General features: G+C 39.3%; 1 protein-coding gene across 1 annotated transcript; it reads right to left on the bottom strand.

The window, feature by feature from the left end:
* Positions 1–3,613: 3,613 nt before the first annotated feature.
* Positions 3,614–8,754, bottom strand: LOC137942893 (uncharacterized). Its single transcript, XM_068788616.1, has 4 exons — positions 8,674–8,754; positions 5,491–5,651; positions 4,594–5,426; positions 3,614–4,509 (listed from the first exon to the last, which is right to left on the bottom strand). The coding sequence occupies exons 1-4, from the start codon at positions 8,752–8,754 to the stop codon at positions 3,614–3,616; spliced, it is 1,971 nt and encodes a 656-aa protein (XP_068644717.1).
* Between the last annotated feature and the right edge of the window lie 11,799 nt (positions 8,755–20,553).

A 20,553-nucleotide genomic window follows, 5' to 3' on the forward strand; every position in this document is an offset into this window, starting at 1 on the left:
TGATACTCCATTTTCGTTAATACATATTGATGTTTGGGGGCCCTTGAGTGTCTCTAATATTTCTCAAGTAAAATATTTTATTACTTTTATTGACGATTTCACTCGCACAACTTGGTTTTTTGTCTTTAAGGAGCGTTCTGAGATACCATACATTTTAAAATGATTTCATGCTATGGTACTCACACAATTTGGTCAGAAAATAAAAATTCTCCCGTCTGATAATGCCAAAGAATACATTTCCAAAGTCCTTGACTCATTTTGTCAAAAAAATGGCATTATTCATCAAACGTCATGCGCCTACACTCCAAAACAAAATGGTGTAGACAAATGGAAAAATCATCATATTCTTGAGGTAGCTCGAGGTTTGTTATATGCCATGAAAGTTCCATACTTTTATTGGCCTCATGCTGTCCTTACGACTTGCTTTCTTATTAATCGTATGCCATCTACAGTTCTTGGTAATAAATATCCCTACTCTAGATTATTACCGAATGATGATCCATTTTCATTATCGTTGAAAGTCTTTGGATGTCAATGTTTTGTTCAAAACTCCTTACGTAGACACAACAAACTCGATCCTAAATCGTTCAAGTGTATTTTTTTGGGATACTCTCGCACACAAAAGGGTTATGTTTGTTATAGTCCTACTCTTCAACCTTTATTTGTGTCCAAGGATGTAACAGTTTTTGAAGACTACTCATATTATTCTAATAGCACTCCTCCTGGTCTATCCTCAGTACCAAGTTCCCCTAGACCGGTTGTGCCTCGTACCCCCAGAGCAAGTGGTCGACACCAAACCTGCCGAGTTAATAGATCCACCAGAGGTAAGTCCTTCATCTCCAGTTATTTTTGGTCCTCACTATGATACTCGCCCTATTGCTATATGGAAAGAACCTCGATCATGCACTCAACCTTCTACTTCTCATCCTATTTCCAATTTTGTGTCTCATCATCACCTCTCACCTTTATGTTGTCAGTTTCTTTCTTTTATTTCCTCCATGTCTGTTCGACAGTCATATCAGAAGGCTCTACAACATCCAGGATGGAAGACAACAATGGATGAAGAAATAAAGGCCCTTAATGACAATCATACTTGGTCACTGATTCCTCTTCCCACAGATAAAAAACCCGTTGGTTGCAAGTGGGTTTATACTATCAAACATAATCCGGATGGGTCTATTGCACACCTGAAGGCTCAACTGGTGGCCAAAGGTTATACTCAGTGCTATGGAATTGATTATGAAGAAACATTCTTTCTGATGGCAAACATGAACTTGGTACGTATATACCCAACACCTAACTAAAAATTACATTATACCCAACCCTTAACCTTATTGGAAAGTGACCCCACCTAAGTTATGTGTCTACCAATGACTCTAGATGCAATGGAGTCCATAACATCACTCCCCTCCTTGAGAAATAGCTTATCCTCAAGCTCAAAATTGGGGTAGAGGGCCTAAAATTCCGCCAATGGTTCCCACGAGGCTTCCACCGGATCCGTCTCCGCCCATTGAACTAAGATTTCCCAAAAATCCTTGAAGCGGCAAGCCTGAAAGATGCAGACTGGAGTGGGTAAGATGCGACCATCATGAAGGGCCAGCAGAGGAATGTGCAACATCGGCGAGTCACCCTTGAAAGGCTTTAGCAGTGATACATGGAAGACATCATGGATTTGGGCGTTGGGGGGGGGGGGGGGGGGGGGGGGGGGGGGGGGGGGTAGCTGGAGACTGTAAGCTATGCTGCTGATGCGCTTCAAGACCTGGAATGGGCCATAGTACTTGGGTGAGAGTTTGTGGCGTTGGGACGCAGAGATGGACAACTGGTGATACTTATAAAGACAGAGCCACACATAGTCACCGGGAGCATAAGATTGGTCATGGTGGCTCTTGTCATAAGTATTCTTCATGAGTGCATGAGCCTTTTGTAAGTTCGCTCTAACTTGGGCTATCATGCAGTCTCGTTCCTCCAATGCCTGATCACTAGTAGCAACCCGAGCAGAAACAGCAATATAAGTGACAAGTCGAGGGGGTTCCCGACCATAAACCACCTAGAAGGGAGTGGTCTTGAGGGCAGTGTGATAGGAAGTATTGTAGCAAAATTCGGCCCACACAATCCAATGGACCCAAGTTTTGGGATGATCGCCAGCCAAGCAACGCAAATATATTTTGAGAGTACGGTTGACTACCTCGGTTTTCCCATCTGTTTGGGGGTGGTAAGCAGAGGAGAAAGCCAACTTGGTGCGCTATAGCTTGGAAAGCTCCTTCCAGAAGTTACTTGTAAAAATGGCATCTCTGTCACTGGTGATGGATTCCGGAAGGCCGTGGAGTCGGACAATGTGATCCATGAAACTTTGAGCAATGTGGAAAGTTGTATATGGATGTGATAGGGAAATAAAATGCCCATAATTTGAAAAACGATCCACCACCACTAATATGAGAGATCTACCCGAATATTTTGGAAGACCCTCATTGAAGTCCATGGAGACATCGGCCCAAATCTGAGTAGGGAGCTGAAGTGGCTGGAGTAAGCCCGCTGGGGTTAAAGTTTCTGTTTTGTTGCGTTGGCAGACTTGGCAGGCGAAGACATAGTCAACTACCATTCTTTTCATTCCTGTCCAATAAAAGTCATGGCTAAGGCGGAAATAAGTCTTCTGCTGTCCTTCATGGATACTGTCATGATATGTGGAAAGGATGGTGGGCAGTAAGGCCGAGGTGGCAGGAAGATAAAGTCGTTGCTTATACAAGATGAGGTGGTTCTGGATGGCATGCTGTTCTATGTTGTGCACTAAGGCAAGGAGGTCCGGTGTTTGTTGAATTTCATCCCGAATTGAATCCAATAGCAAGAACTGAGGTTGACTTATGGCATTGAGTTGTGGTGCTGGTATATCTCTGCGTGACAAGGCGTCGGCGCCTCGGTTGAGTTGGCCTGGTTTGTACTCCACACGAAAATTGAACCCCTTTAATTTGCTGAGCCAGTGCTACTGGGGTGAAGTGGTAAGGCATTGCTCCAATAAGTACTTCAGGCTGCAGTGGCCGGTTCGAATAAGGAAGTGGTGGCCCCACAGATATGGTCTCTAATGATGAATGGCTTTGGCTAAGCCAATAAGTTCTCACTCATAAGCCGCCAATTTGTGATGATATATACCCACTTGTCTGCTGAAATAAGTAATAGGATGGCCCTGCTGTTGGAATACCACGCCGATGCCGCCCCTAGACGCATCACATTCAATAATGAAGAGATCCTCAAAATTAGGAAGATGGAGCACTGGTGCTGACGCTAAGGTGTGCTTGAGTTGTGCAAAGGAGGAAGGTGCGGCCTCAGACCAGATGAAAGCATTTTTTTTCAGCAAACTTGTCAGGGGAGCTACTATTTGGCCATAATCTTGTATAAATTTGCGATAGTAGCCCGATAAGCTCAAGAAGCCTTTTAACGCAGTTGCTGATTGAGGAGAAGGCCAGTCAATAATGGCTTGAATTTTAGTACTGTCAACCTTGACGCCAGAGGCTGAAATAAGATGTCCCAAATAAGCGACCTTTGGGTCGCCGAAAGAGCATTTCGAATGCTTGAGAAATAAGTGATGAGCACGCAATATGTGGAATACAGAACACAAGTGCTATAGGTGGCCTTCCCAGCTAGAGCTGTAGATCAAAATATCATCGAAGAAAACAAGTACAAATTTTCGTAAAAGGGGTCGAAATACATCGTTCATGAGCGCCTGGAAAGTGGAGGGGGCCATGGAAAGCCCAAATGGCATGACCAGAAACTCGAAATGACCATGCTGGGTGCGGAAGGCTGCCTTTTCCACATCCGCAGGGTAGACATGAATCTGATGGTACCCGGAGCGTAAATCCAACTTTGTAAAGAATTTGGCGCCATGTAGTTCATCCAAAAGCTCATTGACCACTGGAATAGGGAATTTATCCTTGACGGTGTGTGCATTTAATTCTCTGTAATCGACACAAAAACGCCAAGTATGATCATTTTTCTTCACTAAGAGCACTGGAGACGCAATGGGAGACCAGCTGGCTTGGATGAGGCCTTGCTCGAGCATTTGGTGGCATTGGCGTTCAATTTCATCTTTTTGAAAATGTGGGTAATGATATGGTCTTACCACTACCGGTTCCATTCCCATTTGCAGACGAATCTGGTGGTCACAGTTACGGATAGGAGGGAGTGATTGCGATGCCATAAATAAATCCCCAAATTCTGCAATGAGAGAGTGTAAGTGACTGCGATCGGAATCAGCCGCTTGAAGGTGGTGGAGTGCGCACAGCGAAGGGGCATGAGTCCCATGAAGGGTGATGTGGTGCTGGCCCGAAGTGAAACCCATGGTTAATGAAGTGAAATCCCACAATATCAGACCCAATTGTTGGAGCCACTTAATGCCCAATACGAGATCAAACCCAGCCAATGGAATAACCAAGAAATCCGCTGCAAAGTCGTGGCCCTCGATAACAAACTGCACTGCTGAATAGAGACCAATGCTGGTGAGCTTTTCCCCGTTAGCTACTGAAACGAAGAGTCCAGAATTCTACTGAATTGCTAATCCCAAATGGTTGGTCGCTGTTTTGCTCAGAAAATTATGGGTGCTACCCGAATCCACCAAGGCAAGTAACCAGAAGTTTTGAATGCCTGCATGTACTTGCATAGTGTTGGTGCTATGTAAGCCAATCATGGCATGGATGGAAATGGCCGGTTCTTCCTCATCAGGGGTTTCTTCATCTGGTGGTGGGGAGTCCTCCTCTGGATCTTCTACTTCCAACCAAAAGAGCCGTTTGCATAAGTGACCTGGTAAATATTTTTCATCACAGTTAAAACAAAGCCCTTGTGCCTTGCACTGCTCCATTTCTGATTTGGACAGGCACTTAATGTATTGTGGTGGGGGAGTGGACTGGGAAAGCTCTATGGTTTGAATAGGATTTGTCCCTTGGCGCATAGGAGAGTTGTGGCCGTAGGAGTTTCCAGTAGCTGCTTGGCTTGGCCATGGTGGGCGATGCCCCATAGAGTCTTTCAAAATTCGTTGTTTGGTATCCAACATGCGTGCCAAATTCATAGCATGGACCAAAGAAGGGGGGTCATGTAATTCCACCTCGAGGCGAAGTGCCTCCACTAAGCCAGCAGTAAACAGATTAACATATTGATTGGAACGCACATATGGACTAGCTCGGGCAAGGCGTTCCTGAAATTGTTTTTGGTAGGTCTCAATGGTACCTGTCTGTTTCAGATTGACCAAATCCCCAAGAAGATTTCTTCGGGCAGGGGCCCCAAATCTCAACATACAAAAATCTCTAAAAAATTCCCAATCATGCACCGGATGCTCAGTCTTAAATTGATGATACCACAGGTTGACTTCATCCAGCATGTGAAATGCTGCTAATGGAACCCGGTCTTCTGGCTGGGTTCGTTGGTTGAAAAAAGTGGTCACACTATTGCAACCAAATCAGAGGGTCAGTGGACCCGTCATAAAGAGAAAAGTCCAACTTAGTGTACCTGGGCACTGTTGAAGGGTTGTTGGTGTGAAGTCCTCTTGGAACTGGGTGGGCTGGGCACAGAGAAGCCATTGGTGGTGGTGGGGGAGGTGGGTGGTGGTGCGGGTAAGCAGGAGGGGCAATGGCCCGTGTAATAAACTCCTCCATTCGAAGAGCAAATTGCTGGAAGGAGTCCCACAACTCAATGAGTTATGTGCAGACAGAAGCTATAGAATATTGTGTCTCCATTCGGAGTGCATCTTGTTGAATTTATAGAAAAATGAAATACTTCATTGACATCAATAACTTATTGTAATCAGAGTACATACCTCTATTTATAATAGAGGAAGGTAGTAGAGTCCAATTACAATAAAACTACCCTTGTTCCAATTACACCCAAACTCTAACACTTAAGGTAAGTCCTAACATAATTAGGTAACTCAATATTGATAAAAGACAAATATAACTTAGACTAAAACTCTTCTTGGTCGTGATCCTAAGATAAAGATACTTTTGTGAGTCCTTCTTGATCTTCCAACTGATGTGATAAGGATGCCAGCTCTTGGTAATCATTGTGGGCCCTACTTCTTATGGGCTTGGGCCCATCTTGTGGGCCTTCATTGGTCATGTGACCCATCTTATAATATTCTTACATATGTGGGCCTTCCTTGGTTGTTTGAGCTTGATCTTATCTTTCAACACTCCCCCTCAAGCTGGGGGTAAGAGAACAACATGAACTCCTAGCTTGTTGCAAATGATGTATAAAATATTTTTGTATAAAATGGCACATCTTCCAATATGCCTTCATCTTCCAACATTCTCCCTCACGCTGTTGCGTCCTTCCATGAGGCCCTGCGGCATTATAAGTGAGAGTAAAAATCACTCCTAGCCGGTAAGCCATTGCTTCATACTCCAGTCTTAATGTTGGATGTAGGGCACACTCCACTGCTATTGGTAGTGTGTCTATCGGCATTGCTCTGAAGTGTCCACCACCGTGTCCCTCCACAGGACAACGACTCTCAAGTGGTTGGAGTCATAAAAGCCATAACAAGGAGGGGGGGGGGGGGGGATAACATAGATGTAATAATAAGTTCCTCCATCATGGTTTCTCAACCGTGATATTTTTTTACAAGGCCTATCATGGTTTCCCAACCATGATATTTTTTGACAGGGTATCCTCTGTCATGGTTTCCCAACCGTGATATATATATATATATATATATATATATATATATATATATATATATATATATATATATATATATATATATATATATATATATATATATTTATTTATTTATTTATTTATTTTTGATAGGGCCCATCATGGTTTTCCAACCGTGATATTTTTTGATAGGGTATCCTCCATCGTGGTTTCCCAACCGTGATATGTTTTTACGGGGTAAAATAAATGATGACATGAGGCCACCTCTTCTTCAATAATAATGTCCACAAAGTGACATAATAGCTGCAGCTGAATATAACATGACCATCTTCCAACACATATAACATGAACCAAATAATAAACTTTGTAAAAGAACCCATGAAATAATCCGATATAAAATTTTCTTCATTGATGCACAAGATTCATCTTTTGTGCTCCACCTTTCTTGAATATTTTGGTCACATAAACTTATCAACATCATAAGGAATAAAATATCTCTTTCTTATACTTCTTTTACTTCTCCCCCACAAGTTGGGAGGTAATGGCAGTGATCCAAGTTTGAACCAAATATCATAGATGTAGCAATAGGCCCATATAACAGAAATGCATAAATAAGCCCTCAAACCAGGGATAAGTGAGATATTTTTCTGATATATCAAGTCAAAAAATGACACAAAATAATTGGCATAAATTCAGATTTTTCAATATGGCAGAATACTAGCATGACCTTTGATTGTTCCATTGCGAATATATCTTTAAATATAGATCAGATTGACATGAATTTTATTTATCTGAAACTAGACTTAAATATATTTCATCCAAGTATAACTTCACTTCATAAAATATAATTTTAAGAAGATAAATAATCTGATAGGTTTCAGTCTCTGTCATCTGGCCGAACTAAGTTCTGTTTCTCCTATTTTTCCTCAACGACCATTGACTCTTCCAAGATCAATATCTCCTTATAAAAAAATCATACCGAGAATTGGTTTAATAGGTCAGAAAATAGACTTACATAAATTTATCTTGATATATAATTATCCATATAAATTCTCTTTCTTGATAGCTTAAAATACCTCGGAAGTTGAGGCTTTCTGTTCTCACTCGAACCTCTTTTTCAATCTGACCTTTGCTGCTTCAAATATTGATTTCTCTTTGTACATAACTCAGATAAAAAATTGGTTAAATAGGTAAAAGAATATACTTACAGATATTTCTTTTGATATATATTTATGCATATAAATTATAGTTATTGGTAGAAAAAATACCTCGGAATCTGAAGATTGATGTTGCTGCTTGAACCTTTTAGCAATCAGACCTTCGCTCATTAAAATATCGATAACTCTCTGTATATAACTCCGATTGGAACAAATCATTCTTCTTTGGAAAGTATACTCAAATATATTTCCATAAATATATAATATGAAATATTAACAACTATGTATGTAGGTAAAACATGCAAAGGAAGCTATAGGTGTAAGGACTGAAAAAAATAACTATGAACCTAGACCTAGGGTTTAGGGTTTAGAGAAAAGGATCACATTACCACCATGAGTTGACCATGTCAACTCACAGAACCCGCTTTGATACCATGTTGAATTTATGGAAATTTGAAATACTTCATTGACATCAATAACTTGTTGTAATCAGAGTACATAAACCTCTATTTATAATAGAGGAAGGTAGTAGAGTCCAATTACAATAAAACTACCCTTGTCCCAATTACACCAAAACTCTAACACTTAAGGTAAGTCCTAACATAATTAGGTAACTCAATATTGATAAACGACAAATATAACTTAAACTAAAACTCTTCTTGGTCGTGATCGTAAGATAAATATACTTTTGTGAGACCTTCTTGATTTTCCAACTGATGTGATAAGAATGCCAGCTCTTGGTAATCATTGTGGGTCCTACTTCTTATGGGCTTGGGCCCATATTATGGGCCTTCCTTGGTCATGTGGCCCATCTTATAATAATCTTACATATGTGGGCCTTCCTTGGTCGTTTGTGTTTGATATTATCTTCCGACACATCTACCTGATTACTCATATCCGTAGGGGAAGAGGAATCATCAACGATGGTCCTGTCTGATACCACGATGTTAGATTCCCTCGCCATAGTTCGATTCACCCGACGATCACTCCTACTTTCCAGGTTGACGTGCGACATTGAAGGAGACTTGGAATTCTTTGATTGACCAATAGTGTAATACGAGAGGATAAATAACTGAGCTTGTGAAGGGAAGCTCACCCTGGACCTCGGCTAGAAGGGAGAATCCGACCTTGTACTAATTCTATTGATCAAAGCTTGATTACATTTAGACTACCTTCCTTCTTATAACAAGAAAGACATTGACGTTACACTATCCAAGCCCCACATTTTCCCATGACGTCCACTCATTTCCCAAGCTATTCTTTTCCCATGATGTCCATTCATTTCCCCAACCATACTCTTCCCAAAGTCTGACGCTAACCACCATTTCCCAAAGCCTGACGCTAACCACCTTAACCATTTCCCAAAGCTTGACTCAAACCACCATGACGAGCCCAACACATTACTAAAAATTACATTATACCCAACCCTTAACCTTATTTGAAAGTGACCCCACCTAAGTTATACGTCTAGCAATGACTCTAGACGCAATGGAGTCCATAATAGAACGTTCCAAATGATGATGATGTACCTAACCGTAATTTTCCACCTCTTTCTGATTATAAACCAGTTCCTCCTTTTCCTCAGGCTTTGGTAGATTCTAGAAAAGATGAGCAAAATAAAGCTTTATATGAGACTTTTCGTAGATGTGAGGTAAATATTCCACTTTTAGATGTTATTAAACAAGTGCCTCGTTATGCTAAATTCCTGAAAAAACTGTGCACAATTAAAAGGAAACAAAAACTTAAAGGATGTGAGAAGGTGAGAGTAGGTTGTTACTATGTGGGACCCACCATGGCCCCAAAAGTGGCTCTAGCTAAGAGACAAGGAACATGTGCTGGAATTAAATAGAAGACTTGAAGATCAAGTGGGACCCACAAAGATACCATGAGCCGGTATCTCTATCTACATGAGCTGGAAGAGTATATGGGACCCACAAGATAAGACCAAGAGCTTTCTCTCTAGCTTGATTCACGTCCTTAAATAAGGTGTTTGTATTTGAGTTAAATTAATCTCTTAAACAGATAATGTAATCTTATCATGATAGGCTTATCTTGGAGAGTTCTAGTTGGAATGTAATGAGGATTCCTAAAATTAATTGTACATGGACTCTATCACCTCCTCAACTATAAATAGAGGTGATTTTAACTCGGAATTCATCAAGCAAGTTTCATATTTTTTTCTCTCTCTCATGTGAAGTGTTCTTTCTCTACTATCTTTTATTTTCCTTCTCTTCTCTCTCTACCCGAGAGTTCTTCACTTTTTCAATTTTTTCTTTCTCTGTCCCCTTAGTCAAGGTATTAATCATGGGATCATAAATTCAACATGGTATCATAGCTACCAATTTAGAATCCCCATTATGCTCTATGAAGATATGATTCAAAGTTGCTCATAGAAGGCTCCTTATGAAACAAGATTGAAGCTCAAGAGATAAGTATTTCTTTTTGTTATTATTAATTTTATGCTACTGGTTTTTGGTATTAAGAGGTGGTCTAGATATGTCCTTATGCATGTTTTCATCTTATGAAATTATGAGAATATATGCATCTTTGTTTATCTTTGATTAGAAGAGATTATCGAGTTGGTTTTTGTTAGTTTGAACAATACATTGACCGAGACCAGTGCATATTGGATTTTTTTTATAAATATATGGAAACAAGATTCATGGATAAACAAGGATGATGTTGAGCCTTTTATGAGTCATTATCCATTAAAATTAATTACTTAGCATTTATGCTAAGCATCTCCATTAACCGAGTTGGTTAAAGCCTTCCAATTGGTCATATTTTGATTACTTGATTGGAGAACTATTTTACTTGATTTGCCTACTATGGCTGAAGATAATATGTGTCACAAGAGTGACATACTCAGAATCACCACTGTACCCTTATGTGGGGTATCAAATTTTATGAATTGGTCCACATTGGTTCATCGGTTTCTTATCACAAAGGACCTAGTTGGTCATATCACCAACTGTGGACCACATATTGATGAAGATGATATATTCTATACCAAATGGTTAAAGGAGGATACATTGGTTATTAGCTGGCTTATCAACAGTATGGAAGAACATGTCTCCAATAATGTCATTCATTTAGAGACGGCTAAATAAATTTGGGAGACATGTGCCAAGTTGTATTCAAGCTCCAACAACTTACAAAGGCCATATGATATTTTAAAACAGATGCTTACCACCAAACAAGGAGACAATATACATGAATATTTGGACCACTTTCAAAGCTTTCTTTAAGAACGGAAATTTGCCCATCCAACCTTTACAGATATCACTGTCCAAGATAAATAGAAAGAGGCTTTGATAACTACCATATGCCTTGCTAACATTAAATCGCATCCTGAAGTTGCTAAGACTCACCTTCTTAGCTCTTCCGCAGTTACACATTTGATGATGTATGTGCTACACTTCTCTGTATTCCAGACCCTTCTCCCTCTACTACTGAAATGTCATCCACTATGTACTCTGGACATAGGGGAACACCATTTGACAAAGGCCGAGGCCGAGGCAGATTTTATAGAGGAGGAAGAGGAAGAGGTGGAAGGATTGGTTTTGACTCAACAGATGGGAAGGAATGCACCCATTGTAAGGGATATGGCCACACTAGAGACACATGCTTTCACCTGAAAGAATACTCTATATGTGGTAGATTGTGCCACTCTCGCGAAAGATGTTATAAAGCTAATGAGAGTAGGGCTAACCAAGCCTTAGTAAGTGATACAAAGGTAGAGCAGTCTACCACAACAACTCCAAATCATACTTTTACTGATGAAGACTATGAACTATTCAAGAAAATGAAGACCATGATGGGGTCCTCCCCAAGTACTTCTTCACCAACCGCTGCCACCACCACTTCAGGTATGGTTTTTGCCTCCTCTTCATCCTGGATAATTGACTCAGGAGCCTCCGAGCATCTTATAGGTAACAAACATCTTCTATACTCAGTTTCTCCATGTCTTTCACATAAATTTGTTACCATTGCTGATGGTTCACAAACTAAAGTTCAAGGGAAAGGATCCACTCCTGTTACACCATCACTTCCGCTCACTAATATCCTTTTCGTTCCTACTTTCCCTTTGAATCTTTTATCGGTTAGTCAGCTCACCAAACATTTTAATTGCTCTATCACTTTCTCACCCACTTCATGTGTGTTTCATCATCTTACAACGAAGCGGGTGATTGGTGGTGGCCGTGAACAAGGGGGGCTCTACTACCTGGATGTGCCCCAAATAAATATTGCATCAACTTGTGACACTGAAACTAGGTTATGGCACAATCGGTTGGGACATCCGTCCACCCAATCTCTTCATCATTTTTTCCCCTAAAGTGCGATCGGACCTTCATTGTGAAGCATGTCAAATGAGTAAACATCAAAGGTCTATATACTCACCTCGTTTAGAATTTAAAAATGTCTCTCATTTTTCGTTAATTCATACTGATGTATTGGAACCCTTGAGTGTCTCCAACATTTCTCACGTGAAATATTTTATTACATTCATTGATGACTTCACTCATATCACTTGGTTATTTTTGTTTAAAGAGCGTTCTAAAATACCATTGATATTTAGATCTTTTCATGCAATGGTACTGACTCATTTTGGGCAGAAAATTAAGTCCATCGATCGGATAATGCCAAAGAATACACATTCAAAGATCTTGACTTGTTTTGTCAAGAAAATGACATTATTCATCAGATATCATGTGCCTACACCCCTCAACAAAATTGTTTAGCCGAACGAAAGAACCGTCATATTCTTGAGGTAGCTCGCGGTTTACTATATGCCATGAAAGTTCCATATTTTTATTGGCCGCATGCAGTTCTTAACGCATGTTTTCTTATAAACCAGTTACCCTCTTCCATTCTTGGTAAAAAATCTTTGTACTCTCTATTATTACCAGATGATGATCCTTTTTCACTACCTTTGAGAGTCTTCGGCTATCAATGTTTTGTCCATATTTCCTCCCCAAAACACAGTAAACTTGATCCCAAATCTGTGAAGTGTATCTTCTTAGGATACTCTCGCACACAAAAGGGTTATGTTTGCTATAATCCCTCTCTTCAGCGTTTACTTGTGTCTCGGGATGTCACATTTTTTTAAGACTCTCCATATTATTCTGATAATGCTCCTCTAGGTTTATCTTCCGTACCAAGTTCTCCTGGACCGGTTGTACCCCATGTTGCAGAAACTACTCAGCCCCCAGAAACACTGGCTGACACCATACCTGCTGAGTTATCGGATCCTACTGAGGTAAGTCCATCTTCTCTGATTATTTTTGGGCCAAAATATGATACTCGTCCTATTGCTATTAGGAAAGAGCACAGATCATACACCATGCCTTCTACTTCTCATCCCATAACAAACTTTGTGTCTCATCATCCTCTATCCCCTGTTTGTTGTCAATTTCTATTGGCTATTTCCTCCATACATGTACCACAATCCTATCAGGATGCTCTCAAATTTCCTGGGTGGAAGGTGACTATGGATGAAGAAATGCAGACTCTTTATGAAAATCAGACATGGGCTCTAGTCCCCCTTCCTTCGGATAAGAAACCCGTCGGTTGCAAATGCGGATTTACGATGAAACACAATCCGGATGGGTCCGTGGCCCAGTTGAAAGCTCGCCTTGTTGATAAAGGCTATACACAATGTTATGACATTGATTATGAAGAAACCTTCTCTCTAGTGACTAAATTAAACTCGGTACATTTGTTATTATCTCTAGCAACTAACTCTTCCTGGCAAGTCTATCAACTTGCTATAAAAAATGCTTTTCTGAATGGGGATATAAAGGAGGACATTTGTATGCAGCAACCACCTAGTTATGTGGTTGAGGGGGAGTCTGTATGTCAACTACAAAAATCTATTTATGGTCTCAAACAATCGCCTCGTGCATGGTTTGAAAATTTTAGCCAAGCACTCATACGGGCCGGATTTCACAAATGCTCTGGAGATCACTCTGTCTTTAATAAAGATACACTGAAGGGCAAGGTAATTCTAGTCGTATATGTTGATGACATTATTATAACTGGCAGTGATCCCAAGGGTATCCAAAAGACAAAAGAAAGGATATGTACTAAATTCAATACAAAGGATCTCAGATTGCTCAAATATTTTTTGGGTATTGAAGTACTACAATCCAAACATGGAATGGAATTATGATATCTCAAAGGAAGTATGTCCTTGACCTACTGGAGGAGACCGGAATGCTGGGATGTAGACTAGCAGAAACTCCTATGAACTCGAATACAAAATTATGTGCAGGTACTGGAGAAGAAGTAGATGTCGAAAAATATCAAATATTGGTGGGAAGACTTATTTATCTCTGCATAACGAGACCAGATATTTCATATGCAATCAGTGTGGTAAGTCAATATATGCACAAACCACAACTCAATCATTGGCAAGCACTAGAACGGATATTATGGTATCCGAAAGAAGCACCAAGAGGAGGGCTCCACTATAAAAATCATTGACACTTCAACATCGTAGGATTCTCAGATGCAGATTGAATCCCCAGATGATAGAAAATCTACTTCGGGATATTGTATGATGGTTGGAGGAAACTTGGTTACATGGAGGAACAAGAAACTAAATGTAGTTGCAAGATCTAGTGCAGAAGCAAAGTATAGAGACATGGCACACACAATCAGTGAATTCCTATGGATTGGATATCTCCTAACTGAACTGGGTTTTTACAAACAAGCTCCTATGAAGCTATATTGCGATAATCAGGCTATAATTCACATAACCTCAAATCCAGTCTTCCATGAGGGAACAAAGCATATATAAATAGACTGCCACTTCATACTAGAAAAATTCACTGCCGACGTCTTATCTCTCCAGCATGTATCTTCACAGAACCAGGTTGCAGACATTCTCACCAAACCAGTCACTCACAAAATTTTGTTCAATATTTGTAGCAAGGTGGGCATCTATGATGTTTTCTCACCCCCAGCTTGAGGGGGAGTGTTACAATGTCGGACTCACCATGGCCCCACAAGCTGGTGGGACCCACCATGAGCTTGACAAGTGTCAACAAGAGTCCTCATACAAAGTGGCTCTAGCTAAGAGATAAGGAACATGGGCTGGAATTAAATAGAAGATTTGAAGACCAAGTGGGACCCACAAAGATACCATGAGCTGGTATCTCTATCTACATGAGTTGGAAGACCATGTGGGACCCACAAGATAAGACCAAGAGCTGGCTCTATAGCTTGATTCACGTCCTTAAAGAAGGTGTTTGTAGTTGAGTTAAATTAGTCTCTTAAGTAGATAATGTAATCTTGTCATGATAGGCTTATCTTGGAGAGTTCTAGTTGGAATGTAATTAAGAGTCCTAAAATTAATTGTATATGAACTCTATCACCTCCTCAACTATAAATAGAGGTGCTTGTAACTTAGAATTCATCAAGCAAGTTTCTTTTTCTTTTCTTCTCTCTCATGTGAAGTGTTCTTTCTCTACTCTCTTTTATTTTCCTTCTCTTCTCTCTCTACCCGAGAGTTCTTCTCTTTTTCCTTTTTTTCTTTCTCTCTCCCCTTACTCAAGGTATTGTTCATGGGATCCTAAATTCAACATAGGGGAGAATGCTTCTGCAATTATTCAAAGAAAACTCCCTGTGAAGTGCAAAGATCCAGGTATGTTTACTATCCTTTGTACGTTAGGTAACATCGGATTTGAGAAGGCCATGATAGATTTAGGAGCTTCGATTAATGTCATGTCATATTCTATATATGCTTCTTTGAAACTTGGACCTTTGAATAAAATTAGTGTTGTGATTCAATTGGATGATATATCTAATGCCTATCCTAAGGGTGTAGTTGAGGATGTTCTTGTGCAAGTTAATGTTTTGATTTTCCCTACTGATTTCTATGTGCTTGATATGGAAAATGGTGACCAAACTTCTCCTATTTTTTTAGGAAGATCATTCTTAAAAACATTCAAGACTAAGATAGATGTTCATAGTGGCACACTTACCATGGAATTTGATAGTGAAATTGTTAAGTATAACATTTATGATGCCATGAAACATCCTGGTGATGATAATCCTATTTATTTTATTGATGTGATTGATTCTTTCGCACATGAAGTTTTTTAACTTGATGGAAAAGATGAATTGGAAGTTGCCATTAGTAAGCATCTTGAGAAAGAGAATGAGGAGTTTGCCTTGAATTCTGATTTGCAAGAAATTGTTGCAGTGTTGAATGATATTCCACAGTTACAGTAGTCAGGTAACGTAAGTTACATTAGTTTTTTATATTGAGTTACCAATTTCTAACCAGATGCCTTTACCCTCTGTTTTGTAGGCTCCCACTCCAGATTTGAAGCATCTCCCCAGTCACCTCAAGTACATATTCCTTGGAAATGGTGGAACGTTACCAGTGATCATCTCCAATAAACTTAGTGCTCTGCAAGAAGAAAAGCTTGGGCATGTCCTTAATGGGCATAAGACAACTATTGGTTGGACAATTTCAAATATTAAAGGAATTAGCCCGTCTACAAGCATGCATCGTATCTTACTTGAAAAGGGAGCAAAGCCTTCCCGTCAACCACAAAGAAGATTGAACCTGCCCTTGAGGGATGTAGTGAAGAAGGAGATTCTCAAACTTCTTGAAGTTGGAGTCATTTATCCTATTTCGAATAGCACATGGGTCAGCTCAATTCAAGTGGTTCCTAAAAAGATTGGAATAACTATTGTGAAAAATCAGAATATTGAGTTAGTTCCTACCTGTGTTCAGAATGGGTGGCGGGTTTGTATAGATTATAGAAAATTAAATGTTGTAACCCGCAAGGACCAATTCCCTTTGCCTTTTATTGATGAAATGGTTGAAAGGTTATCTAGTCATTCTTACTATTGTTTTCTTGATGGTTATTCAGGTTATTTTCAGTTTGCAATTGCTCCTGAGGATCAAGAAAAGACAACTTTTACATGCCCATTATGGACTTTTGAATATCGTCTCATGCCCTTTGGCCTTTGCAATGCTCCAACCACTTTCGAAAGGTGTATGGTTAACATATTTTCAGGTTATACTGAGCATATCATAGAAGTCTTTATGGATGATTTCACAGTTTATGGAGACTCCTTTGATACTTGTTTGCATAACCTTACACTTGTTCTTCAAAGATAGTTTATGGAGACTCCTTTGATACTTGTTTGCATAACCTTACACTTGTTCTTCAAAGATGCATAGAAACTAACCTTGTGTTAAATTCTGAAAAATGTTATTTTATGGTTGAACAAAGCATAGTTTTGGGTCATGTTGTTTCATCCAGGGAAATCGAGGTATACAAAGCTAAAATTTATATTATTCAATCTTTACCTTATCCCTCTAGTGTGGGGGAAGTTCGTTCTTTTCTTGGACATGCAGGTTTTTACCGCAGATTAATCAAGGACTTCTCCAAAATAGCATTACCCCTGTGCAAGTTTCCACAAAAGGATGTAGCTTTTGAGTTCGATGAGGCATCCAAAAAGGTGTGTGACAAGCTGACGAAACTATTGACTTCTGCCTCAGTTATCCAACCCCCTGACTGGAACGTTCCTTTTGAGATAATGTACGATGCAAGTGATTATGTAGTAGGTGCTGTTTTGGGTCAAAGAATTGGAAAAGCATCCCATGCCATTTATTATGCTTTGACGACATTGAATGAGGTCCAGAGAAATTATTCTACCACTGAAAAAGAACTTTTAGCTGTTGTTTTTGCTTTAGAAAAGTTTTGATCTTATTTTCTTGGTACTAAAGTCATTGTTTACTCTGATCATGCAAATCTCTGTTATTTGATGATGAAGAAAGAGGCAAAACCAAGACTAATAAGATGGAAACTTCTCTTGAGTGAATTTGATTTGGAGATCAAAGAAAAATGAGGGACAGAAAATCGTGTTGCTGACCATTTGAGTCGTTTAGTTCATGTGCAGGATGAACTTCATTTGCATGAAATGTTCCCTGATGAGCAATTTCTCTCCGCCAGTGTGACATTACCTTGGTATGCGAATACTATAAATTATTTGGTTACTAATATGTTACCTGCTGCTTTGTCTAGGGATCAAAGAGATAAAGTCAAGAGTAATGCCAAATACTATGTGTGGGATGACCCACACTTATGGAAGCATTGTGCAAATCAAGTGATAAGAAGGTGCATTCCTGAAAATGAAATTATTTCAATTCTCACTTTTTGTCATTCTTATGTTTGTGGAGTTCACTTTGGAGCTAAAGGACGACCGAAAAAGTGCTAGAGTGTGGTTGCTATTGGTTGTCTTTATTCCAAGATTCATATTCTTTTTGTAAGTCATGTGAACATTGTCAAAAGACAGGTAATATATCCCCAAGGAATGAGATGCCACAAACCCCCGTAATAATTTGTGATTTTTTTTATGTTTGGGGCATCAATTTCATGGGATCGTTCCATGTATCTTTTGGTTATGTTGTCATTTTGCTTGCTGTTGATTATGTTTCAAAATGGGTGGAAGCTAAGGCTACCAGGACTGATGATTCTAAAGTTGTGACATATTTTATCAAGTCTAACATATTCTCTAGGTTTGGAATTCCAAGAGATCTAATAAGTGATTTAGGCTCACTTTTGCAATTGAACCTTGGAGACTTTGCTGAGAAAGTACCATGTGACCCACAAGGTGTCGACTGCCTATCATCCGTAAACTAGTGCACAAGTGGAAGTGTCAAATCGAGAGATCAAATCCATCATTGAAAAATGGTCAATCCAAGCAGAAAATATTGGAGTTTGCGCTTGGATGACGCCTTGTGGGCTTATAGGACTGCGTATAAGACGCCCATTGGTATGTCACCTTATCGGTTGGTGTTTTGGAAACCATGCCACCTTCCAATTGAGTTAGCACACAAGGCTTATTGGGCTATCAAGAGTTTCAAGATGAAGATGGATGAAAGTGGAGAACACAGGAAGTTGCAACTACAAGAGTTAGAGAAAATTCGTAATGATGCCTATGAGAGTGCAAGGATTTACAAGGAAAAGATGAAGGCTTTTCATGACAAGATGATCTCTAGGAAGGAGTTTAAACTTGGTCAAAAAATCTTTCTATACCATTCATAGCTTCGTTTGTTTCCGGGTAAGTTGCGTTCTCGTTGGATTGGACCATTTGTTGCTACTAATGTTTTTCCTCATGGTTCAGTTGAAATTCAAAGTTTAGCTACTTCCAAGTGTTCAAGGTGAATGGCCATACACTTAAACCTTTCTATGAAGGTTTCCAAGTGGAGAACACGACAACATTGGACAGTAAGGATCCAATTTATACTAGTTGAAGATAGAAGCATTGAGTCGAGCCAATGACAATAAACAAAGGTGCTGCTTGGGAGGCAACCCAAGGGGAGTTCGTTCTTTTTTCTTTTTATTTTCGCATTTATATTTTGGTTATTTTTGCCTTCTCTTTAATTTCACCTTATATTGGGGACAATGTAAATTCTAAGTGTGGGGGAGGGGAATTAGGCTGTGTTTCAATTCTGTTTTAAAATAAAAAATAAAAAAAAATAATTACAAAAAAAAAAATGTTTTTTTTTGTTTTTAATGATTTTTGGTTGTGTATGTCATGAGAAATATTAAATTAGGCTCTTGAAAGATTCATAACTTGAATGAGTAAGTAATCTTCCAACTGAGAATGAATTAGTCCAGTTATTTTCTTTGAGGATGGTAGTGACTAAATTTGGTATGCAAAAGCCGGTGAGATTTTGAGCCTTTAGACTGACACAGCCATATCAGTCTCACTATTTTCTTTCATGAGAGATAATCTTCCATGGATTTGTTTCTCTAGAACTTGCCTTGATTCTCTTTGAAGTCACATTGACACATGCATGCATGAACATGATTAAGGCCCTCTTTGTTATAAGCTACATAAGCCAAATAGCCTACCTTGTAATTAATTTTTTTTCCTTTTGTTGAACCCCTTTCAGCTTTATTGGTTTTTTTTTCGGGAACCCACGTTACAAGCTTTAAACCTGAAAAAAAAACCTTTACCCAAGCCGTAGAGCTAGTGGAGCATTGTTGATCATTATGGTTCATATGGGTGTGCAAGAAATAAGTGTGGGGGTGTCTGGATTTTTTGTATGGCTATGACTGGTGAAATGGAAAAAAATTTCATCCTCAATTCATGAGTTCCATTGTTAGTAAAGAAAAAAGGGTGAAGAAAAAGAGAAGACGAAAAGAAGTGATGGAGCGAATGCCTTTTAAAGTTACAAATTGTTTGTGTTCATAATCCATCCTAAAATTCCAAGAAAGGGGTCTATTTATACTAGGTAGATACAAATTGAAGAAGAGTCTGAGTGGAGTGATTGGTTTTACATGTCTAATATATTAGAGCTTGAGTTGATTCATTTTTGCTCCACTAGTTTTGATGGCTTTTGAGCTACATTCCCCAATATTTCCCACCTTGACCCTAAACCCTGTTAAAACCCTTGAAAAGTCCTTATGATTTGTGTTATGCATGTGATTTGAGTGGTGGAGAATGAGAAGATATGCAAGCCTATGATAGATCAATTTCATTGGAATGAATTTGAGAGAAACACAGACCCTTCAAACACATCAGAATCGAGTGTTTATTTATGTGAGGGTCTACTTATTTAGTTTGCTCCATCTTTGAATGAAAATGCTTACTAAGTAATTGTAAGTTGTTTAAGAATGTTTTTTCAGGATATGTTATGATTTTTGAAGAGCTTGGTTGTTTTTTGATGATGGCGTTACAACCTTGGTGTTTTTGGGAAAGTGAATTTGAGTTTTGCCCGAGGATGAGC

This window comes from Aristolochia californica, unplaced genomic scaffold (genome assembly GCF_029961685.1).
Source record: "Aristolochia californica isolate CCGP_79_NKW_82.1479 unplaced genomic scaffold, dmAriCali1.0.hap1 SCAF_10, whole genome shotgun sequence".
Taxonomy (NCBI): Eukaryota; Viridiplantae; Streptophyta; class Magnoliopsida; order Piperales; family Aristolochiaceae; genus Aristolochia; species Aristolochia californica.